This window comes from Carcharhinus amblyrhynchos, unplaced genomic scaffold (assembly GCF_965287045.1).
Source record: "Carcharhinus amblyrhynchos unplaced genomic scaffold, sCarAmb.v2.hapA scaffold_39, whole genome shotgun sequence".
Taxonomy (NCBI): domain Eukaryota; kingdom Metazoa; phylum Chordata; class Chondrichthyes; order Carcharhiniformes; family Carcharhinidae; genus Carcharhinus; species Carcharhinus amblyrhynchos.
This window is the reverse complement of record NW_027649780.1, coordinates 4,501,136-4,521,513: the sequence shown is the minus strand read 5'-3', so window position 1 is coordinate 4,521,513 and position 20,378 is coordinate 4,501,136. Positions and strand designations below refer to the sequence as shown.

The 20,378-nt window shown below is 44.7% G+C and overlaps 2 protein-coding genes across 2 annotated transcripts in view; one reads left to right on the top strand and one right to left on the bottom strand.

Annotated features, from left to right (window-relative positions):
- Positions 1-20,378, top strand: part of LOC145363531 (uncharacterized) — a 28,253-nt gene that overhangs the window by 2,497 nt on the left and 5,378 nt on the right. Inside the window, 3 exon segments of the mRNA XM_080218720.1 lie at positions 2-167; positions 531-679; positions 15,314-16,389. Of these exon segments, the coding sequence (XP_080074846.1) occupies positions 2-167; positions 531-679; positions 15,314-16,389 (1,391 nt within the window).
- Positions 11,148-14,575, bottom strand: LOC145363692 (uncharacterized). The gene is made up of 2 exons (XM_080218913.1): positions 14,513-14,575; positions 11,148-13,625 (listed from the first exon to the last, which is right to left on the bottom strand). The coding sequence occupies exon 2, from the start codon at positions 13,287-13,289 to the stop codon at positions 12,396-12,398; it is 894 nt and encodes a 297-aa protein (XP_080075039.1). The 5' UTR covers positions 13,290-13,625; positions 14,513-14,575; the 3' UTR covers positions 11,148-12,395.

The following is a 20,378-nucleotide window of genomic DNA, read 5'->3' as shown; positions in this document are numbered from 1 at the left end:
AGGCCGTTCACCTGCCCTGTGTGTGGCAAGGGATTCACTCGGTCAGCCAATCTGCGGATACACCAGAGAGTTCATAAGCGCCTGTAGTGGTTGGATTCTGCTATTAATTACATCCAGGAACGACAGTCTGACAAAGTTAGATTTATTTCCGCTGATGGTAATAACTGGCTAGAGTTTAATATCCTGGAGATGTTACTAATTTTCAGAGCATCAGTGTCTGGTATCAATCTTCATAATTCAGGAACTCACGACAAGAGGCTTACTTGCATTAAGATAATCATCTTTTACTTTCACCGTAAATTGATGTTTGCAAAATCAGACACTGATTCCACTGATTCAGGTCTCCTGTCAGAAAGTGCTGAGTAATCTTTGCTGACTTTGCACGTTGCGTACAGTGACACCTCCATTTTGGAAATAAATTGTCAAGGAACATTCAGATTAATAGTGAAACATTTTACAGGCTCATCAACAAAAGCATTGATATTGATGCAACTGGGAGGTCGCTGAGTTCAGTCATTTCTGGCACACAGCAGTGGCAACGTTTGGTAATTTGGGGACCCACAACAAAGACCGGTTTGAGACCCACTCAGCAGAGGTGACGTCTGCCGTTGAAGCAAAAAGCAAAGCCTGCCTGACGGACAACGTTAAGCCAACAGCTGGAACACTGCAACACTCGGAAGTAATCAACACCAGATATGTAAAAAAAAAGCAGGGAGATCATTAGAATCCTACAGTGCAGAAGGAAGCAATTTGGCCCATCAAGTCTGCACCGACAACAATCCCATCCAGGCCCTATTCCCGTGATCCCACATATTTACCCTGTTAATCCCCCTGACACCACAAGGGTCAATTTAGCATGGCCAACCTGCGCATCTTTGGACTGTGGGAGGAAACCGAAGCACCCGGAGGAAACCCCTGCAGACACGGGGAGAATGTGCAAACTCCGCACAGGCAGTGACCCGAGGCCAGAATTGAACCCGGGTTCCTGGCACTGCGAGGCAGCAGTGCTAGCCGCTATGCCACTAGGCCGCCCTGATACAGTGCAAATAATCATGGGATCGGCCTATGTCAAACAATTCCAAACAATTACTATCTGCGTGCTGTGTATGATGGGATCAAAACAGTGCTTTGTCCTCTCATCACCAATATTGTCTGTAATTGTGGATTGTGAAGTTCTCACTGACGGAAGTAAACACATGTCCCATTGGGTTGAACATGACTGTGAGCTGTGCCCCTGTGAGACGGACATCTCCCAGTCTCTGTTTGACTCTGTAGCAGCTTCCTGTCATGGTCGAGTTGGACAAGGAACCCTCATCACTTGAGCTGGAAAAGGCCATTGATTGCTGAGGCACCAGAAAGGCCCCCGGCAAGGATGGAATTCCAGCTGAACTGCTCAGACACAGGAAAGTCCCATCGACTGTCTGTCTCCTCCTCTTTTGCCAAAAAAAACCAAGCCCAAAGGCTCTCTGTTTCAATGTGAGGAACGTTTGTAATCGGGTGGATGAATTAACTGCGCAGACAATCATTAACAGATATGATGTAATTGGGATCACGGAGACCTGGCTCCAGGGTGACCAGGGATGGGAACTCAACATCCAGGAATATTCAATATTCAGGAAAGATAGATGGAAAGGAGGTTGGGGGCATAGCATCACTGGTTAAAAAGGAGATTAATACAATAGTAAGGAAGGGCATTAGCCCGGACGATGTGGAATCTTAATGGGTGGAGCTGCGTAACACCAAAGGTCAAAAAAAGTTAGTGGGAGCAGTGGACAGACCACCAAGCTGCTGGAGTGAGGTTGAGGATGGCATCAAACCGGAAACTAGGGATGCGTGCAGTAGGGTACAGCAGTTATCATGGGTGACTTCACTCTGCATATTGATTGCGTTCACCAAACTGTTAGCAATGCGATGGAGGAGGATTTCTTAGAATGTATAAGGAGTGGTTTTTTCAACCAAGTTGTTGAGGAACCAACTAGAGAGTAGGCCATCCTAGCCTGGGTATTGTGTAACGAGAGAGGATTAATTAGCAAGCTTGTGGTGATCCTTTGGGGAAGAGTGACCATAATATGGTAGAATTCTTCATTAAGGTGGAGAGTTAAGTCTGAGGCTAGGGTCCTGAACTTGCGGAAAGCTAACTTTGATGATTTGAGACGTGCATTAGGGGTTGACAGTGGATAAACAATGGCAGTCATTTAAAGAACACACAGATGAACTTCATCCCTGTCTGGTGTAAAAGTATGACAGGGAAGAGTAAAACGGCTAACAAGGGAAATCAGGGATAGCGTTAAAACCAACGAGGAGGCCTATAAATTGGCCAACAAAAACTGAAAACCTGAGGACTGGAAAAAAATTTAAAATCCACAGAGGAGGACGAAGGATTTATTTCAGAAGGGGAAAATAAAATATGAGAATAAGCTTGCAGAAAACATAAAAAACTGACTGCAAAATCTTCTGTAGATACATGAGAAGAAAAAGACTGACGAAGACAAATGTAGGTCCCTTTACAATTAGAATTCATAAGGGCAACAAAGAGATGGCAGATCAGCTGATCAAATACTTTGGATCTCTCTTCACTAAAGAGGACACAAATAATCTTACAGAAAAACTAGCATGAAGGTGGAACTGGCAGAAATCTGAATTAGGAAATTGCTGGGAATAAAACCCCAGGGCCTGATGCTTTGCGTCCCAGAGTACTCAAGAAAGTAGCCCTAGAAATAGTGGACACACTGGTGATCATTTTCCAGCATTCTATAGACTCTGGAAGAGTTTCAGTGGATTGGAGGGTAGCTAACGTTTTTAAAAAAAGGAGGGAGAGAGAAAATGGGCAATTATGGACCATTATCCTGTTGTGGGGAAAATGCTGGAGTGAATTACTAAGGATGTAATAACTGAGCATTTGGAAAGCAGTGACAGGATCGGTCCAAGGCAGCGTGGATTCACGAAAGGGAAACTGTGCTTGACAAGCCTTCTGGAATTTTTTGAGGATGGGACCTGCAGAGTAGACAAGGGTGAACCAGTGCATGTTGCATATCTGGGCTTTCAAAACGCTTTTTGACAAGGTCCCACACAAGAGATTACTGAGCAAAATTAAAGTTCATGGTGCTGGAGATAATGTATTGACGTGGGTAGAGAACTGGTTGGCAGATAGGAAGCAGACAGTGGGAATAAATGGGTCATTTTTGGAGTGGCAGGCAGCCATTAGTAGGGGTACTGCAGGGCTTATTGCTGGGACCCCAGCTATTCACAATATACATTGATGATTTGGACGAAGGAATTGAATGCAATATCTCAAAATCTGTGGACGAAACTAAGTTAGGTGGCAATGTGTGCTGTGAGGAGGATGCTAAGAGACTGCAGGGTGACTTGGACAGGCTGGCTGAGTGGGCAAGTACTTGGCAAATGAAATATAATGTGGGTAAAGGTGAGGTTGTCTCCTTTGGTGGCAAAAACAGGAAGGAAGATTATTATCTGAATGATGGCAGCTTAGGAAAAGGGGAAGTGCAACATGACCTGGGTGTCATGGTGGAACAGTCTCTGAAGGTTGGTGCAGCAAGGATTTCTTTCAGAGACATAAGCGTTGCCAAAAACTTTAGCTAATACAAAGATTCGCGGCACAGTAATATCCCGGTGAAAGATGTTCTTTATTGACCAACGTACGACGGGAGAAGACATCAGATGCCTCTCTGAATTTACATTACATTTGCTAACATTATTATCCATCTCCAAAATCACTTGCCCTGCCTCCTGCTTCATCCCTACCCTGGTGTGAATCAATTCCTGTCACGGTTGACTTGGAAAGGGACCCTCATCACTTGGGCTGGAAAAGGCCATTGATTGCTGAGCAAGCAGAAAGGTTCCCAGCAAGGATGGAATTCCAGCCGAACTGCTCAGACACAAAGTCCCACCGACTGTCTGACTTTCACGATCTCCTCTTGCCAACAAAACAAGTCCGGAGGCTCTGTGTTTCAATGTAAGGAACGTTTGTAATAGGGTAGGATGAATTAACTGCGCGTATAATCATTAACAGACATGATGTAATTGGGATCAGGTCAGACATTGTTAATAAATGTCATATACTTTAGCCAACTGCATCCTGTCCTCTGACATCACATTGCATTCAATTCCTTCTTCCAAATCATTTATGTGTATGGTAAATAGCTGGGGTCCCAGCAATGAGCCCTGCGGTACCCCCACTAATGGCTGCCTCCCTCTCCGAAAAGGAGACGTTTATTCCCACTCTGTGCTTCCTCTCTGCCCACCAGTTCTCTATGCGGGTCAATACATTATCCCCAATCATTTGTCCGTAAGATCCAGAAGCTTCTACCCTCTTGTCTCCTAGCAACTTCTATAACACTAGTGATAGGGTCAAAAGCTCCTATTTTCACTGATCTGGTGAGCTACCTTTAACAGAAAAAAGGAATAACCCTACTCATTTTAGAGCCTGGGAATCTGTACTTTCCCTGACCTATATTGATAAAAATTGTACTCAAAGACTGCACTGTTCTGAAAGAATGCGATTTTTCTTGGCTGACTCCCATCCCATTATGCCTCGGGGCAGCCTGCATTTTGGCCAAAGTGTACAAAAAAAAGCTGAAATACCTTTTTAAATCCAAAATACATGTTTAAATCTTTTAACTGGTCATATGTGTTTCTGTGCAGGCAGTACCTTCTGTAATATATTTAAGGTAGTCTGTGATTCTTATCCAAAGTTAATCCACTCAGTTTTTTAGTAGTCTCATTAGTGTTTTAAATCTGAGTTGTTTTACAATTCTCTATCAGTTGGCGTGCAGGTGCAGCAGGCAGTGATGTAAGCTAATGGTATGCTGGCCTTTATAATAAGACAATTTGTGTACAGGAGTAAGAATGTCTTGCTGCAGTTATACCGGGCTTTGGTGAGGCCACACCTTGAGTATTGTGCGCAGTTTTGGTCCAGTCTGAGGAAGGTCATTCCCGCTATTGAAGGAGTCCAGTGAAGGTTCACCAGACTGATTCCTAGAAAGGCAGGACTGAGATATGAAGAGAGACTGGATTAACTGGGCTTATACTCACTGGAATGAGGGGGGATCTCATAGTATGAAATCCTGATGAGGCTGGATGCAGGGAGAATGTTCCCAGTTTTGGGGAAGTCCAAAACTAGGAGCCACAGTCTCAGAATAAGGGGTGAGCCACTTAGGACTGAAATGAGGAAGAACTTCTTCACTCAGACAGTTGTGAACCTGTGGAACTCTCTACAGCAGAAAACTGTTGGGGGCCAGTTTGTTAGGAAAATGTTCAGGTAGGTGTCGGCCGGATGTAGCCCTCACAGCCAGAGGTCAAAGGATATGGAGAGAAAGCTGGAGTGGGATACTGAAAGTGCATATGATCAGCCGCAATCATATTGAACAGCGTGCAGGCTCATAGGGCTGAATGGCCTACTCCTGCACCTATCTACCAGGGTGGCACAGTGATTAACACTGCTGCCTCACAGCGCCAGGGTCCCTGGTTTGAATCCCGGCTCGGGTGACTAGCTATGTGGTGTCTGCACGTTCTCCCCGTGTTCTGTGTGAGTTTCCTCCTGCGGTCTAACCATGCTGGTTAGGTGCATTGACCGTGCTGAATTCTCCCTCAGTGTGCCCGAACAGGCGCCGGAATGTGGCAACTGGGGGATTTTCACAGTAACTCCTTTTGCAGTGTTAATGTAAGCCTACTTGTGTCACGGATAAATAGACTTGAGCTATTTTCTATGTTTGGGGTATAAGACTGGTCCACAGAACGTGTGTAATGCAATCATCAGTAACAAAAGCAATGGCAACAGAGGAGATTGCAACAAGCACAGGGACATCTCATTCCTTCGTATCACTTTGAAGGCCTTCACTAGGGTGACGTTGAAATGACTCCAGCCCCTTGCAGACTGAGTGTATCCAGAAGCACAGTGCGGTTTCTGTGCTGACAGATCTACAGTGAACACGATCTTCTCCACACAGCAGCAACAAGAGAAGTGAACTATTGGTATTGAATCTAAAATGCTGCCAGTTCCTGTGCTGAGAAGAATGAAATGTACTGAGTGGAAATAAACCTTTCAGTGTCAATCACAATTTACTTGTACACTTGGGAAAAAGTGAAAATGTTTGATACCTTGAAGATAAACACAGCCTTGAAGTTGTGTTTTGGAGCTCACCATCTGGTGAAGCTTTGTGAATGTTTGCTCTCTCTGTTTGAAAACATGATATGAAAAGTAAAGTTTGTTTATTGGACACAAGTGGGCTTACATTAACACTGAAACTAAGTTACCGTGAAAATCCCCAAGTCGCCACACTCCAGCGCCTGTTCGGGTTACACTGAGGGAGAATTTAGCACGGCCAGTTCGCCTAACCAGCACATCTTTGGACTGTGGGAGCTCGCGGGGGAAACCCACGCAGACACGGGGAGAATGTGCAAACTCCACACAGACAGTGACCTAAGTGACTTCGGGAATCGAACCCAGATCCCTGGTGCTGTGAGGCATGAGATGTCGATGTTGGACTGGTGTCTCAGAACACCTGATTAAAGTCCAACAGGTTTATTTGGAATCACGAGCTTTCGGAGCACTGCTCCTTCATCACTCACCTGATTTTTTTATTCATTTGTCCCACAAGACTGGTTGGCCAGCATTTATTGCCCATCCCTCTTGCCCATGGAGGGCAGTTAAGAGTCAACCACATTGCTGTGTGGCTCTGGGGTGACATGTAGGCCAGACCGGGTAAGGACAGCAGATTTCCTTCCCTAAAAGACATTAGTGAACCAGATCGGTTTTTCCAACAATCGACAATGGTTTCACCGTCATCAGTAGATTCTTAATTCCAGATATTTTTTATTGAATTCCAATTCCACCATCTGCCATGGGCGGGATTCGAACCCGGGTCCCCCAGAACATTAGCTTCATTAGAAACATTAATTTCTGGATTAATAGTCTAGCGATAATACCACTGGCCCGTCACCTTCCCATGATTCCAAATAAACCTTTGAAAACAAGCAGAGAGTTAGCCCTTTCCACCAACAGCACAGTGATGGTTTTGAACTCAAGATTTTGCCTTTTAAAGATTTGATTTCATCCCATTTGTTATCTTTCAAGTCAAAGTGTTTGCGAATAGGAAATGTTATCTCCGAACTGATTGTAAATACCACAGATCCAAAAATGCCATATTATGTGAATATTGAATTAGATAACGTTTTTCTGGGGAATGAGATAGAACAGTAATTAATGGGATGTCTTACAATAAAGGAGAAAACTCACATCATTATGTGGGAATTGGAATAACTCAGCCTGGGTTTGTTCAATGGATAGGTCAGTCTTTCGGGGGGGGGGGGGGGGGGGAGGATGAGGTCATATAAAGTCACTAGACTAGTCGGCCCAGGCCAGTGTCCTGGAGATATGGGTTCAAATCCCATCAAGGGCACTGATGGAATTTAAATTCAATGAATGGAAGCTCCTTTCAGTTACCAGGGTGGTTTACTAATGAATCTGCTGACCTTACCTGGCCTGACCAAATCCTCAGTCATGTGGTTGACTCTGAAATTGCCTTTTGATTTTTTTGATTTGATTTATTATTGTCACGTGTTAATATACAGTGAGAAGTATTATTTCTTGCGTGCTATACAGACAACGCACAATTCATCGAGAAGGAAATGAGAGGGTGCAGAATGTAATGTTGCAGTCATAGCTAGGGTCTAGAGAAAGATCAGCTTAATGCAAGGTCAATCCATTCAAAAGTCTGACGACAGCAGGGAAGAAGCTGTACTTGAGTTGGTTGGTACGTGACCTCAGACTTTTGTATCTTTTTCCCAATGGAAGAGAGTACATCTAGGGTACATGGGGTTCTTAATTATGCTGGCTGCTTTTCTGAGGCAACGGGAAGTGTAGACAGAGCCAATGGATGGGAGGCTGGTTTGTGTGATAGATTGGGCTACATTCCCGACCCTTTGTAGTTTCTTGTGGTCTTGGGCAGAGCAGGAGCCATACCAAGCTGTGACACAACCAGAAAGAATGCTTTCTGTGGTGCATCTGTAAAAGTTGGTGAGAGTTGTAGCGGACTTGCCAAATTTCCTTAGTTTTCTGAGAAAATAGAGGCGTTGGTGGGCTTTCTTAAGTCTAGCACTGGCATGGGGGGAACCAGGACAGGTTGTCGGTGATCTGGACACCTAAAAACTTGAAGCTCTCAATGATTTCTAATTCGTCCCCACTGATATAGACAGGGGCATGTTCTCCACTATGTTTCCTGAAGTTGATGACAATCTCCTTTGTTTTGTCGACATTGAAGAAGAGCTTATTGTTGTCACACCAGTTCACCAGATTCTCTATCTCTCTCAGTTCTCTGTCTCGTCACTGTTTGAGATCCAACCCACTACGGTGGTGTCATCAGCAAACTTGAAAATCGGATTGGAGGGGAATTTGACCAGACGGTCAGTAAGGGATGGTCACATCTCATTAAAATACATGTTAAAATAAGCTTGACATTCAGGTACATTCCAGTGAAAGTATAGATGAAAATAGGATATCTCTGTACCTTTGCCTCTGCACTTTTTAAGAAAACTTGTCTTTGACAATTTTGTTGAGGGGGTGGGCGAGGGAGGTAGTGGTAGAGAGAGATAAACCAAGATCTTCAGACGAACACCACTGTCCCCTACGTCCCTCATCTTTTTAAAGTTTGCCTAACAGTCAATAGTGCCTTGTAGCTGCTATTGGGAGAAACCATTCCAAGGAAACCGCCAACTCCAACCATGGAGATCAGCTTCCCCCTGCCCATTTGCCCAATCTAGAACCAGTAAACTGTGCTCTCCTGTGTTACGACAACAGCTGTAATGGATTTGCCACTGGACTCGTAATCCAGAAACCCAGGGCAAGGACTAAACAGGGTAAATGCAAAGATGGTGGGAGTGTGTCCAGAACCAGGGTTCACAGTCTTTGAGGATACAGCGAAAACTGTTTAGGACAGAGTTGAGAAATTTCTTCACCTGGAGAGTGGTCAGCTGTGGAATTCGCTACCACAGAAAGTAGTTGAGGCCAAAACATTGAATGTTTTCAAGAAGCAGTTAGATATAGTATTTGAGGCAAAAGGGATCAAAAGGAAATGGGAGGAAGGTGAGATCAGACTGTTAAGTTGAATGCTCAACCATAATCATAATGAATGGCCTACTCCTCCTGTTTCCTATATTTCTATGTTTAAAATCTGCAGACCTGAGTTCAAACCCCACTACGATTGTGAAAATTTTATTGATGCAAAAGGTTAGGGTGCACGGAGTTGGGGGTAAGGTGTTAGCATGGATAGAGGATTGGTTGTCTAATAGGAAGCAGAGAGTTGGAATCAATGGGTGCTATTCTGGTTGGCGGTTGGTGACTAGTGGAGTGCCACAGGGATCGGTGCTGGGGCCTCAACTGTTTACCATTTATATAGATGAGGAGGGGGCTGAGTGTAATGTAACAAAATTTGCTGATGACACGAAGATGAGTGGAAAAGCAAATTGCGTGGAAGGCACGGAAAGTCTGCAGAGAGATCTGGATAGGCTGAGTGAGTGGGCGAGGACCTGGCAGATGGAGTACAATGTGAGCAAGTGTGAGGTTATCCACTTTGGTAGAAATAATAGTAGGAGGGATTATTATTTAAAGGGTGAAAAGCTGCAGAGTGCTACGGTGCAGAAGGACCTGGGGGTCCTTGTGCACGAATTGCAAAAACCCAGTCTGCAGATGCAGCAGGTGGTCAAGAAGGTGAATGGAATGTTGGCCTTTACAGCGAGGGGGGTAGAATATAAAATCAAGGAGGTCTTGCTGCAACTGTACAGGGTACTGGTGAGGCTGCAACTGGAGTACTGTGTGCAGTTTTGGTCACCGCATTTGCGAAAGGATATATTGGCCTTGGAGGGAGTGCAGAGAAGATTCACTAGGCTGATACTGGAGATGAGGGGGTTAGCCTATGAGGAGAGATTGAATAGACTGGGCCTGTACTTGGAGTTCAGAAGGCTGAGGGAGGATCTTATAGAGACACATAAGATAATGAAGGGGATAGATAGGGTAGAGGTAGAGAGATTCTTCCCACTTAGAAAGGATAGCAGAACTAGAGGGCACAGCCTCAAAATAAGGGGGGGGTGCAGTTTAGATCAGAGTTGAGGAGGAACTTCTTCACTCAAAGGGTGGTGAGTCTGTGGAATTCTCTGCCCGTTGAAGTGGTGGAGGCGACCTCGCTGAATATATTTAAGTCACGGGTAGATAGATTTCTGACAGACAAGGGAATTAAGGGTTATGGGGAAAAAGTGGGAAAGTGGAACTGATCCACTTCAGATCAGCCATGATCTTATTGAATGGCGGGACAGGCTAGATGGCCTACTCCTGCTCCTATTTCTTATGTTCTTATGAATTAAATAAAACTCTGGAATTAAAATTCTGGTGGTAACCACGAAACCATTGTTGTTAAAAACCCATCTGGTTCACTCATGTCCTTTAGGGAAGGAAACCTGCCATCTTTACCTGGTCTGGCCTATATCTGATTCCAGATCCACAGCAATGCAGTTGATCCCAAATGCCCTCTGAAACGGAGGGGAGGTAGGAATGGGCAACAAAAGCTGGCCCAGCTAGCAAAGCCCACATCCCATGAATGATTTTAAAAAAGATGCTATTTGCTGAAGTTGCAACTCCCGGGTGTTGGGGGGGTAAGGGTGTACACTTACTGATCATAACCCTTTATATTTTGAAAATAAGGAGAAAATTACTGGAGTCCAGCAGCATAGTATTACAGTAACACTGCTGGTGTTTTAAAAATTAAAAGATTTATTCACAAGAAAACTTAAGCACATAGGATTACAGTTACACAGCAAAAATACTCTTACAAAACGTCACTCACAGAAAGAAACTTGGTTAGAATCCAAAACTAAACACCTTCTTGGCAATGTTTTCTTACAAACTTTAACTCTTAAAAATTCTGTGATATTATCTAAGTCAAAACCACTGTCATTTTAGTGTCGGTATTCCAGACAACGTCTCACTCACTTCCACTCTGTTGTGGAAATCCAAAAATATTTAGAAACAAGACTGTTTTATAGAACAAACACTTTTCTGGCTTGATGATGGCTGATTCAATCTACGCACCTTCGCGCAGCAAACATCTATTCTGACAAGGTCTCCCCCCCCCCCCTGCCCGCCCCACACAAGCAACTCAATCCAGCTCAACATCTTTCCTTAAATATCTTTATTTCTTTCATCTTCAGTTCCATCGTCTTCAGCACCGCTGTGAATTTACCTTTTCCAAAACATAAAACATCTTCCCAGTTTTTCCTGTTGCTTCTCCTTCCAGGTTGAATAACATGTTTTTCCCCTTCCCTTTTTACTATGAAAACTTTGCCATTTGTAAAACACCCCTTTGAAATTTAACAACTAAGTCCCTATCTATCTGCTACTACAAAGTTCTAAACCCTATTTATTCACTGACAAATCCACTTTATCATAGCTTCTTACAAATGCATGCACTTAGATCCTCTTCCTATTTTATCTCTCATCGCTCTGCAATAGGTTCATAGAGGCAGAGGCCCCTTCACAAGAATCCCTTTATTTACAACTCCAACAGCAGTATACAGAGAGTGCTGTCAGTCAGTCTTCAGGAGTCCCAGAGGAACTGACACTCCCGGTTATGTACAGAGTAAGGTCTCCCTGATTGGTCCATCAATTGGCCTCTTAATCAGGGAGTTTGTATTCTGATAGGCCAACTTCACTGGCCTGACTAAAGTCATTACATCTCCCAGACAAGTTTTCTCCATTAAACTTCTTCCGGTTCAATTATATCAGACTCTCTGGTCACAATCTCATTGTAGGATCCTCCTATGCACAGATTGGCGACTGCATCACCGCAATGACCACGCTTTAAAAAAACTTCATTGTCTGTAAAGCACTTTGAGACATCCTGAAGTTGTGAAAAGCGCTTATATAAAGACAAGCCTTCCATTAACAAAGGAGAAAAGATCCAATGAGGTAACAGGTATACAAATCTAGGACTTGAACAGTATATAGAATCCCCACAGTACAAAAGGAGGCCATTCAGCCCATCAATCATAATCCCACCCAGGCCCTATTTCCGCAACCCCATGCATTTACCCTGCTAATTCCCCTGACACCAGAGTCAATTTAGCATAGCCAATCAACCTAACCCGCATTTCTTTGGAGTGTGGGAGGAAACCCACACAGATACGGAGAAAATGTGCAAACTCCACACAGACAGTGACCCGAGGCCGGAATTGAACCTGGGTCCCTGGTGCTGTGAGACAGCAGTGCTAAACACTGTGCCACCATATCCTGACGCAGATAAATTCATCCTATAACCAGAATATTAAACTCCAACTCTGCTACAGGGATTACAAACATCAATAAACTCCTAACGTCAGAACGAACAAATTCAGTGCTGGCTCTGATTAACAGCAGCAACAACAGCAGAATCCAACTCCTGCAACTTGTGAACTTTCTGGTGTGTCTGCAGGCTGGATGAACGGGAAAACCCCTTCCCGCACACGGAGCAGATGAATGGTCCCTCCCTGGTGTGACTGCGCTGGTGTTTCAGCCGGAGACACTGCTGAGTGAACCCCTTCCCACACACGGAGCAGGTGAACGGCCTCTCCCCGGTGTGAACGCGCTGGTGAATCAGCAGATCCATTTTGCCTTTGAAGCTCTTCTCGCAGTCTGAGCATTTGAACGGTCTCGCGTCAGAGTGAACGCGTTGGTGCGAGGTGAGGTGGGCGGACTGAGTGAATCCCTTCCCACACTGAGAGCAGGTGAACGGTCTCACCCCGGTGTGGATGCGCTTGTGTCTCAGCAGGGTGGATGACTGAGTGAATCCCTTCCCGCACACGCAGCAGGTGAAGGGCCTCTCCCCGGTGTGAACTCGCTGGTGGTCCAACATTTTGCATAACTGAGTGAACGCCGTCCCACACTCAGGGCAGGTGAATGGTTTCTCTCCAGTGTGAACTCGCTGGTGTAACAGAAAGCTGGACAACTGAGTGAATCTCTTCCCACACTCAGTGCAGGCGTACGGCCTCTCCCCGGTGTGAACTCGCTGGTGTGTCAGCAGATTTTCTTTCCTTTTAAAGCTCTTCTCACAGTCGGAACATTTAAAAGGTCTCGTGTCAGAGTGAACAAGCTGGTGTTCAGTGAGGTGTGTTAGTCGAGTGAATCTCTTCCCACACTCGGTGCAGGTGAATGGCCTCTCCCCAGTGTGAGTGCGCCGATGAATTTCCAGCACAGACGGGGATATGAATCCCTTCCCACAGTCCCCACATTTCCACGGTTTCTCCATGGTACTGGTGTCCTTGTGTCGCTCCAGGTTGGATGATCAGCTGAAGCCTCGTCCACAAATAAAACACATGCACAGTTTCCCCTCACTGTGAATGGTGTGGTGTGTAACTGGTTAGAGCTCCTTCCAGTTCAATGGAGCACTCTCACTTGGGTGTGTGTGAGTGTCTCGGTGCTTTTCCAGTCACACTGATGATTGAAATCATTTCCCACAGACAGAACAGACAAACATTTCTCCTGCCACATTCAAAGGTTGATGATATTCAGGTCCTGATGAATCGAGTTACTGTAGCAGACCTTAATGTGATGTTTGATTTAAGATTCCCATCTGTCTCATCCCCTGTAAAAGTTTACAGAAGTCATCAGCGTAAATACAAGATAGAAATTCGGAAGACAATTCTAGTTTCGATGAAACATTCTTTGAAGAATATGGGGTATTCAAGATGATAAAAGGTATGAATCAAGTAGACATGGAGTGGATGCTTCCGCTGGTGGGGCATTGTGAGATGAGAGGTCATAATCTTTGGATAAAGGGGAGTAAATTTAAAACAGAGTTGAGGAAAAACGACTTCTCCCAAAGGGTTGTGAATTTGTGGAATCTGCTATGCCCAAGTGCAGTGGGTGCTGGGACAGTGAGTAAATTGAAGAACTAATTAGACATTTTTAATTGATAATGGGTTGAAAGGTTATGGGGAGAAGGTGGGAAAATGGGGATGAGGAGTATATCAGCCATGATCAAATAGTGGAGCGGACTTGTTCGGCCAAGTGGCCTAATTCTGCTCCTACATCTTATGAACTTATTCTTTCCTTTCTTGTTCCCCCAAACATATGGTCCAATCAAATTGAAAGACGAAAATCAACAAACAAGTCACAACAAAAGCAAAGGGAACTTTCCTAACTGAACCAGAAAGTTATTACCAATCCCTCTAGAAAATATCTGAGCTCGCCTCGGACACTAGGACCCAGTTGAGAACAGAGGTTCTGAGGCCCCGCCCCCTCCGTTGCACCAAAATGGGCGTCACCCAGAGGAAGACGCATGCGCTCTGCTCCCCGCAGAACTAAAATGGCGGCCGCTAACCAGGACCTCGCCCTGGGAAAACAACACGAAGCTGCCAACGCGGGACCTGCAGGTTCGTATTCGCGGTTTGAGGCTTTCCGCAGGTACTTAGAAACCCTTCCCGTTCACCCGTCGGCTCCATCTGTCCCCCCGCGATTTCACATCTTTACCAGCTGCGAATGAGACAAAGGATCCTCTCTCCCCGTCGCCATCACTAATATCGCGCATGCTCCAAACAAATGTTCGATACTGCGCGTGCGCACTGCTTCCTCTGGTGCATTTAAGGGACAGTCACTCGCGCGGGTGATGCTGGGTAATGTCACCGCCATTTACGATCCTAATTAGTTCAGTCACTTTGTGCTTTGATGTGAAATTTAGGGCAACGAATTGAGGACCAAATTACCCCGATATCTAAATGCAAACACTGTCCATTATCTCCTGAGGTTCATGAATCCATGTCCATCCAGTGCTCTGTTTCACCTCTGCCCTCCCTCTCTGCACTCTCTCTCATTGTCAAACTTCCTCTGCCTCTGATAAAGACTGTATTTTAACCATGTTTAATATTATTCGATTACTTCTGCTGATGGTGTCTAAATGACGTTTCCACTGCTGTCCGTTTTCCAGTGCCTCCCCTCCCCTTCTCTGAAGTTGGAAGCTGGAATCTGCCAGAAGATAACTCTCTTTCTCTGAGATTCTGCTGTTTGAGAGTGGATCTTTCTTAAGAGTTGCTGTTTTTTGGAAGCTGCAGAGAAAGAGAGAGAGGTCTCTGAAGTCTGATGTGCTTCAAGTTTGGCAAATTTATCATTCCACATCAGAGGAATGTGGAATGATAAATTCATCGTCAGGAATTGTTTTTCCTTGTGCCGGCTCCGCAAATTACCAGAATCATTCAACTCAATTTCGCAATCTGTTTTTGTGGGTTGTCTCTTACTCTCTTTTTTCTGTTTTAAATCAATTTCACAGGGTTTTAGAAGAGTAAGATCTGCAGTTGGAAATGGAAACCAAACGTGACATTGGAACCTGATGGAGTCAGCCAGTTTATCGTACCTAAACATAATTCCATTTCGAATGTAGAAGAAAAAAACACCTTTCACAGTGAGAGAAACTTTACCGTTCTGTGTTCTGTGCATGGCCAAGACTTCAACCAATCATCGGCCCTTTCGAAACATAATTGCAATCACAACAGGGAGATGGCATGGAAATGTGAGGATTGTGGGAAGAGATTCGATTTCCCATCCCAGCTGGAGATTCATCGACGCATTCACACTGGGGAGAGGCCGTTCAACTGCTCTGTGTGCGGGAAAGGATTCAATAGGCCATCTCACTTAGCAATACACCAGCGAATTCACACCGGAGAGAAACCGTTCACCTGCTCCCAATGCAGGAAGGGATTCACTCACTCCACTAATCTGCTGAGACACGAGAGAATTCACACTGGGGAGAGGCCATTCACCTGCTCTGTATGTGGGAAGAGATTTACTAACCAATCTCACCTGCTGACACACCAGCGAATTCACAGTGGGGAGAGGCCATTCACCTGCTCCCCGTGTGGGAGGGGATTTACGAACCAATCTCACCTGCTGATACACCAGCGAGTTCACACTGGGGAGAAGCCATTCACCTGCTCTGTGTGTGGGAAGGGATTTACTCAGTCATCCACTCTGCTGATACACCAGCGGGTTCATACTGGGGAGAGGCCATTCATCTGCTCCCAGTGTGGGAAGGGATTCACTTGCTCAGTCAATCTGTTGAGACACCAGCCAAGTCACACTGGGAAGAGGCAGTTCACTTGTTCCCAGTGTGGAAAGGGATTCAATCAGTCATCCCATCTGCTAGCGCACCAGCGAGTTCACACTGGGGAAAGGCCGTTCATCTGCTCCCAGTGTGGAAAGGGATTCACTCAGTCATCCCATCTGCGGACACACCAGCGAATTCACACTGGGGAGAGGCCGTTCTCTTGTTCCCAGTGTGGGAAGGGATTTGTCACCTCAGCCAATCTGCTGAGACACCAGCAAGTTCACAAGTAATTATTGTACATAATGATATTGTGCCTTTAAGAAATGTTTTTGTATCATGTTTCTTCAGCAGGATCTGCTGTAACAGTTTGTTTTATTATTGGTGCCAATTTGTCTGTATAAAGCAGCACTGTATTGTTACGGCAGCAGCATAATTGTTTCTAGTTGGTGGAAAGTTTGTTTTAATCTGGACTAATGCTGTTCTGGTGTTCTTCGTGTTCCCTGGGGTTTTGCACAGTAGGACTTGATTAGCTTGTTAAGGTCATATGACTGGGTGGAGCTAGGTGTACAAAGAGAATTCCAGCCTGCTTGCTGTTTTTTTTTAATTGAATTCAAATTCCACTATCTGCCATAGCGGGATTTGAACCTGGGTCCCCAGAACACTAGCTGAGTTTCTGGATTAATAGTCTAGTGATAATGCCACTAGAGAGAGAGAGAGCAGTGCCTCCCTTCCCCCTCTCTGAAGTTGAAGGCTGGAATCTGCCAGAAGATAAGTCTCTTTCTCGGAGGTTCTGCTTTATGAGAGTGGATCTTTCTCAAGAGTTGCTGCTTTGAAAGCTGCAGAGAAACAGAGAGAGAGGTATCCCTTTCTGTCTCTGAAGCCTGGAGACTGGGAGCTACTAGAGACTAGATTTACTTTTCTGAAGTTTTGCCTTTTGTAGGTATATCTTTCTCTGGAAACTGATGTCTGGCTCTCAGTCCAGAAGCTGGAAATCACTTACCATGTGAGCATATTTGTTTATTGTGCGAACTAATTCTGAAAAAGAGTGTATGTCTTTGGGGTATTGCTTTAAATTGGAACAATTGAGATGCTGTATGATAAAATAAAGTTTGATTTACTACAAGGGTTCCCTAATTTGTCAGTGGAATCATCCTATCCTCACATTAATGCCAAAATAGAAAAGTTGTTGGAGTCTAATCTGGCTTCCTAATATAATTTAAAAGTCCTGGTCGAGTAGCCTAACAGAAGAGATTCACTCAATCATTCATCCTGCCAACACACCAGTTTCACACAAGGGAGAGACTTTTTAAATGAAAATTGCCACAAAATTTGTGGAGAACTGATGTTTCATCAATGTATTCACACTGAGAGACCATTCAGATTCTTTCACTACTACATTAACACTGCAATGAGGTGACTGAAAATCCCTTAGTTGACACACTCTGGCGCCTGTTCAGGTACAGTAAGGGAGAATTTAGCATGGCCAATACACCTAACCAGTACATATTTTGGACTATGGGAGGAAACTGGATCACCCGGAGGAAACCCATGTAGACATAGGGAGAACATTCAAACTCTACAGACAGTCATCCAACACCAGAATTGAAACCGAGTCCCTGGCGCTGTGGTTAAAGTCCAACAAGTTTATATGGTAGCACAAGCTTTAAGAGCACTCTTCATCAGATGGGTGGAGGTGTGTGAGGCAGCATTGCTAACCATTATGTTACCACTCTCCCACACCCCAGTTTCACACTGGGGAGAGATCTTTTAAATGCCCAGACTGTAGAAATTGCTATAAAAGTTGTATATATAAAAACAAATTACTACAGATGCTGGAATCTGAAAATGCTGGAAATCTCAGCAGGTCTGGCAGAGATAAGAGCTGATGTTTGAGTCCAGATGACCTGCTGGGTTTTTGAGATCTGCAGTATGTTGTTTTGAGGTCACTGTGAATCAATTTTCTCTCACTTACCATTCCCTGTTCAAAGATGAAGGAGATTTTAAAGGATGAGACATCATTAAATGTCCCCTGTTCAACTTGAAACTAAATTTACTGTTAATTTCTCATCAGTAACAACTTTAAGCACAAAGTTTGCAGATGGGATTTAAACAGGGAATTTTCTTGTAAAGTTGCGGTGATAATGTGAGAATCTTATGTGAGGAATAAAAGAATGACCAGGGTGAGGTTAGGGCCTGTCAAGGATAGTAGTGGGAACTTGTGCATGGAGTCAGAAGAGATAGGAGAGGCAATGAATGAATACATTTCTTCAGTGTTTACCAAGGAGAGGGGCCATGTTTTTGAGGATGAGCGTGTGATACAGGCTGATAGGCTGGAAGAGGTAGATGTTCTGAGGGAAGATGTATTAGCAATTTTGAAAAACCTGAGGGCTGATAAGTCCCCTGGGTCAGATGGGATATACCCTAGGATTCTTTGGGAGGCAAGGGATGAGATTGCAGAGCCTTTGGCTTTGATCTTTGGGTCCTCACTGTTCATGGGGATAGTGCCAGGGGACTGGAGAGTGGCAAAAGTTGTTCTTCTGTTCAAGAAAGGAAGTAGGAATGACCCTGGTACTTATAGGCCAGTTAGTCTTACTTCAGTGGTCGTTAAGTTAATGGAAAGGTTAGGGTTAGGTGAGGGATAGGATTTATGACCATTTGGAAAGACAGTAAAAAGTCTCACAACAACAGGTTAAAGTCCAACAAGTTTATTTGATAGTAAACCGACTAGCTTTTGGGGTTTGCCACTTAGTCACTCACCTGACAAAGGGGCAAACCCCGAAAGCTAGTGGGTTTACTATCAAATAAACTTGTTGGACTTTAACCTGGTGTTGTGAGATTTCTTATTGTGTTTACCCCAGTCCAACGCCGGCATCTCCACATCATTTGGAAAGATACAGCTTAATCTGGGATAGTCAGCACGGACTCATGAAGAGTAAGTCTTGCCTCACAAATTTGATTGAATGTTTTGAGGAGGTAACTAAATGTGTAGATGAAGATAGAGCAGTAGGTGTTGTATACATGGATTTTAGTAAGGCATTTGATAAGGTTCCGCATAGTAGGATCATGAAGAAAGTAAAGAGGTGTGGGATAGAGGGAAATTTGGCCAATTGGATAAGTAACTGGCTATCTCATAGAAGGCAGAGAGTGATGGTGGATGGAAAATTTTCAGACTGGAGACCAGTTATCAGCGATGTACCACAGGGATGAGTGCTGAGTCCTCTGCTGTTGTGATTTTTATCAATGACTTGGAGGAGGGGGCTGAAGGATGGGTCAGTAAATTTGCTGTTGACACCAAGATTGGTGGAGTAGTAGATGAGGTGGAGGGCTGTTGTAGGCTGCAAAGAGATATTGATAGGATGAAAAGCTGGCCGAAAAGTGGTAAATGGAATTTAACCCTGATGAGTGCAAGGTGATTCATTTTGGTAGGACAAATTTGAATGCAGATTACAGGGTCAAAGGCAGGGTTCTGAGGAATGTGGAGAAACAGAGAGATCTTGGGGTTCATATCCACAGGTCTTTGAAGGTTGCCACTCTAGTGGATACAGCTGTGAAGAAGGCCTATAGTATGTTAGCGTTTATTAACCGGGGGTTTGAGTTTAAGAACCGTGGAATATGCTGCAACTGTACAGGACCTTGGTGAGACCACATTTGGAATATTGTGTGCAGTTCTGGTCACCTCACTATAAGAAGGATGTGGAAGCATTGGAGAGAATGCAGAGGAGATTTACCAGAATGCTGCCTGGTTTGGAGGGTAGGTCTTATGAGGAAAGGTTGAGGGAGCTGGGGCTTTTCTCTTTAGAGCAGAGGAGGATGAGAGGCGACATAATAGAGGTATATAAGATGATGAGGGGGATAGATAGAGTGGATGTTCAGAGACTATTTCCTCGGGTGGATGTAGCTGTTAGTAGGGGGCACAACTCTAAGGTTCATGATGGGTGATATAGGAGGGATGTCCGAGGTAGGTTCTTTACCTAGAGAGTGGTTGGGGTGTGGAATGTACTGCCTGCTGTGATAGTGGAACCGGACACTTAAGGAACTTTCAAGCGGTTATTGGACAGGCACATGGAACACACCAGAATGGTAGGGAGTGGGATAGCTTGATCTTGGTTTCAGACTAAGCTTGGAACAACATTGAGGGCTGAAGGGCCTGTTCTGTGTTCTATAATGAGTGTCCTGGGGAAATGAGCGTGAATCCCCCAGCCTTGGACAGAGGGGAACTGACCATCCATCTCTGCTTCTGATTCCCAAACAGAAAATGCCTCCTATCGTCAGCCAGTCAGTCTGTAGCTGTTGCCCCGC

What these genes read in the sequence shown, in the direction of transcription:
- LOC145363692 (XM_080218913.1), bottom strand. Translation starts at nt 13,289, where the DNA reads ATGGAGAAACCGTGGAAATGTGGGGACTGTGGGAAGGGATTCATATCC.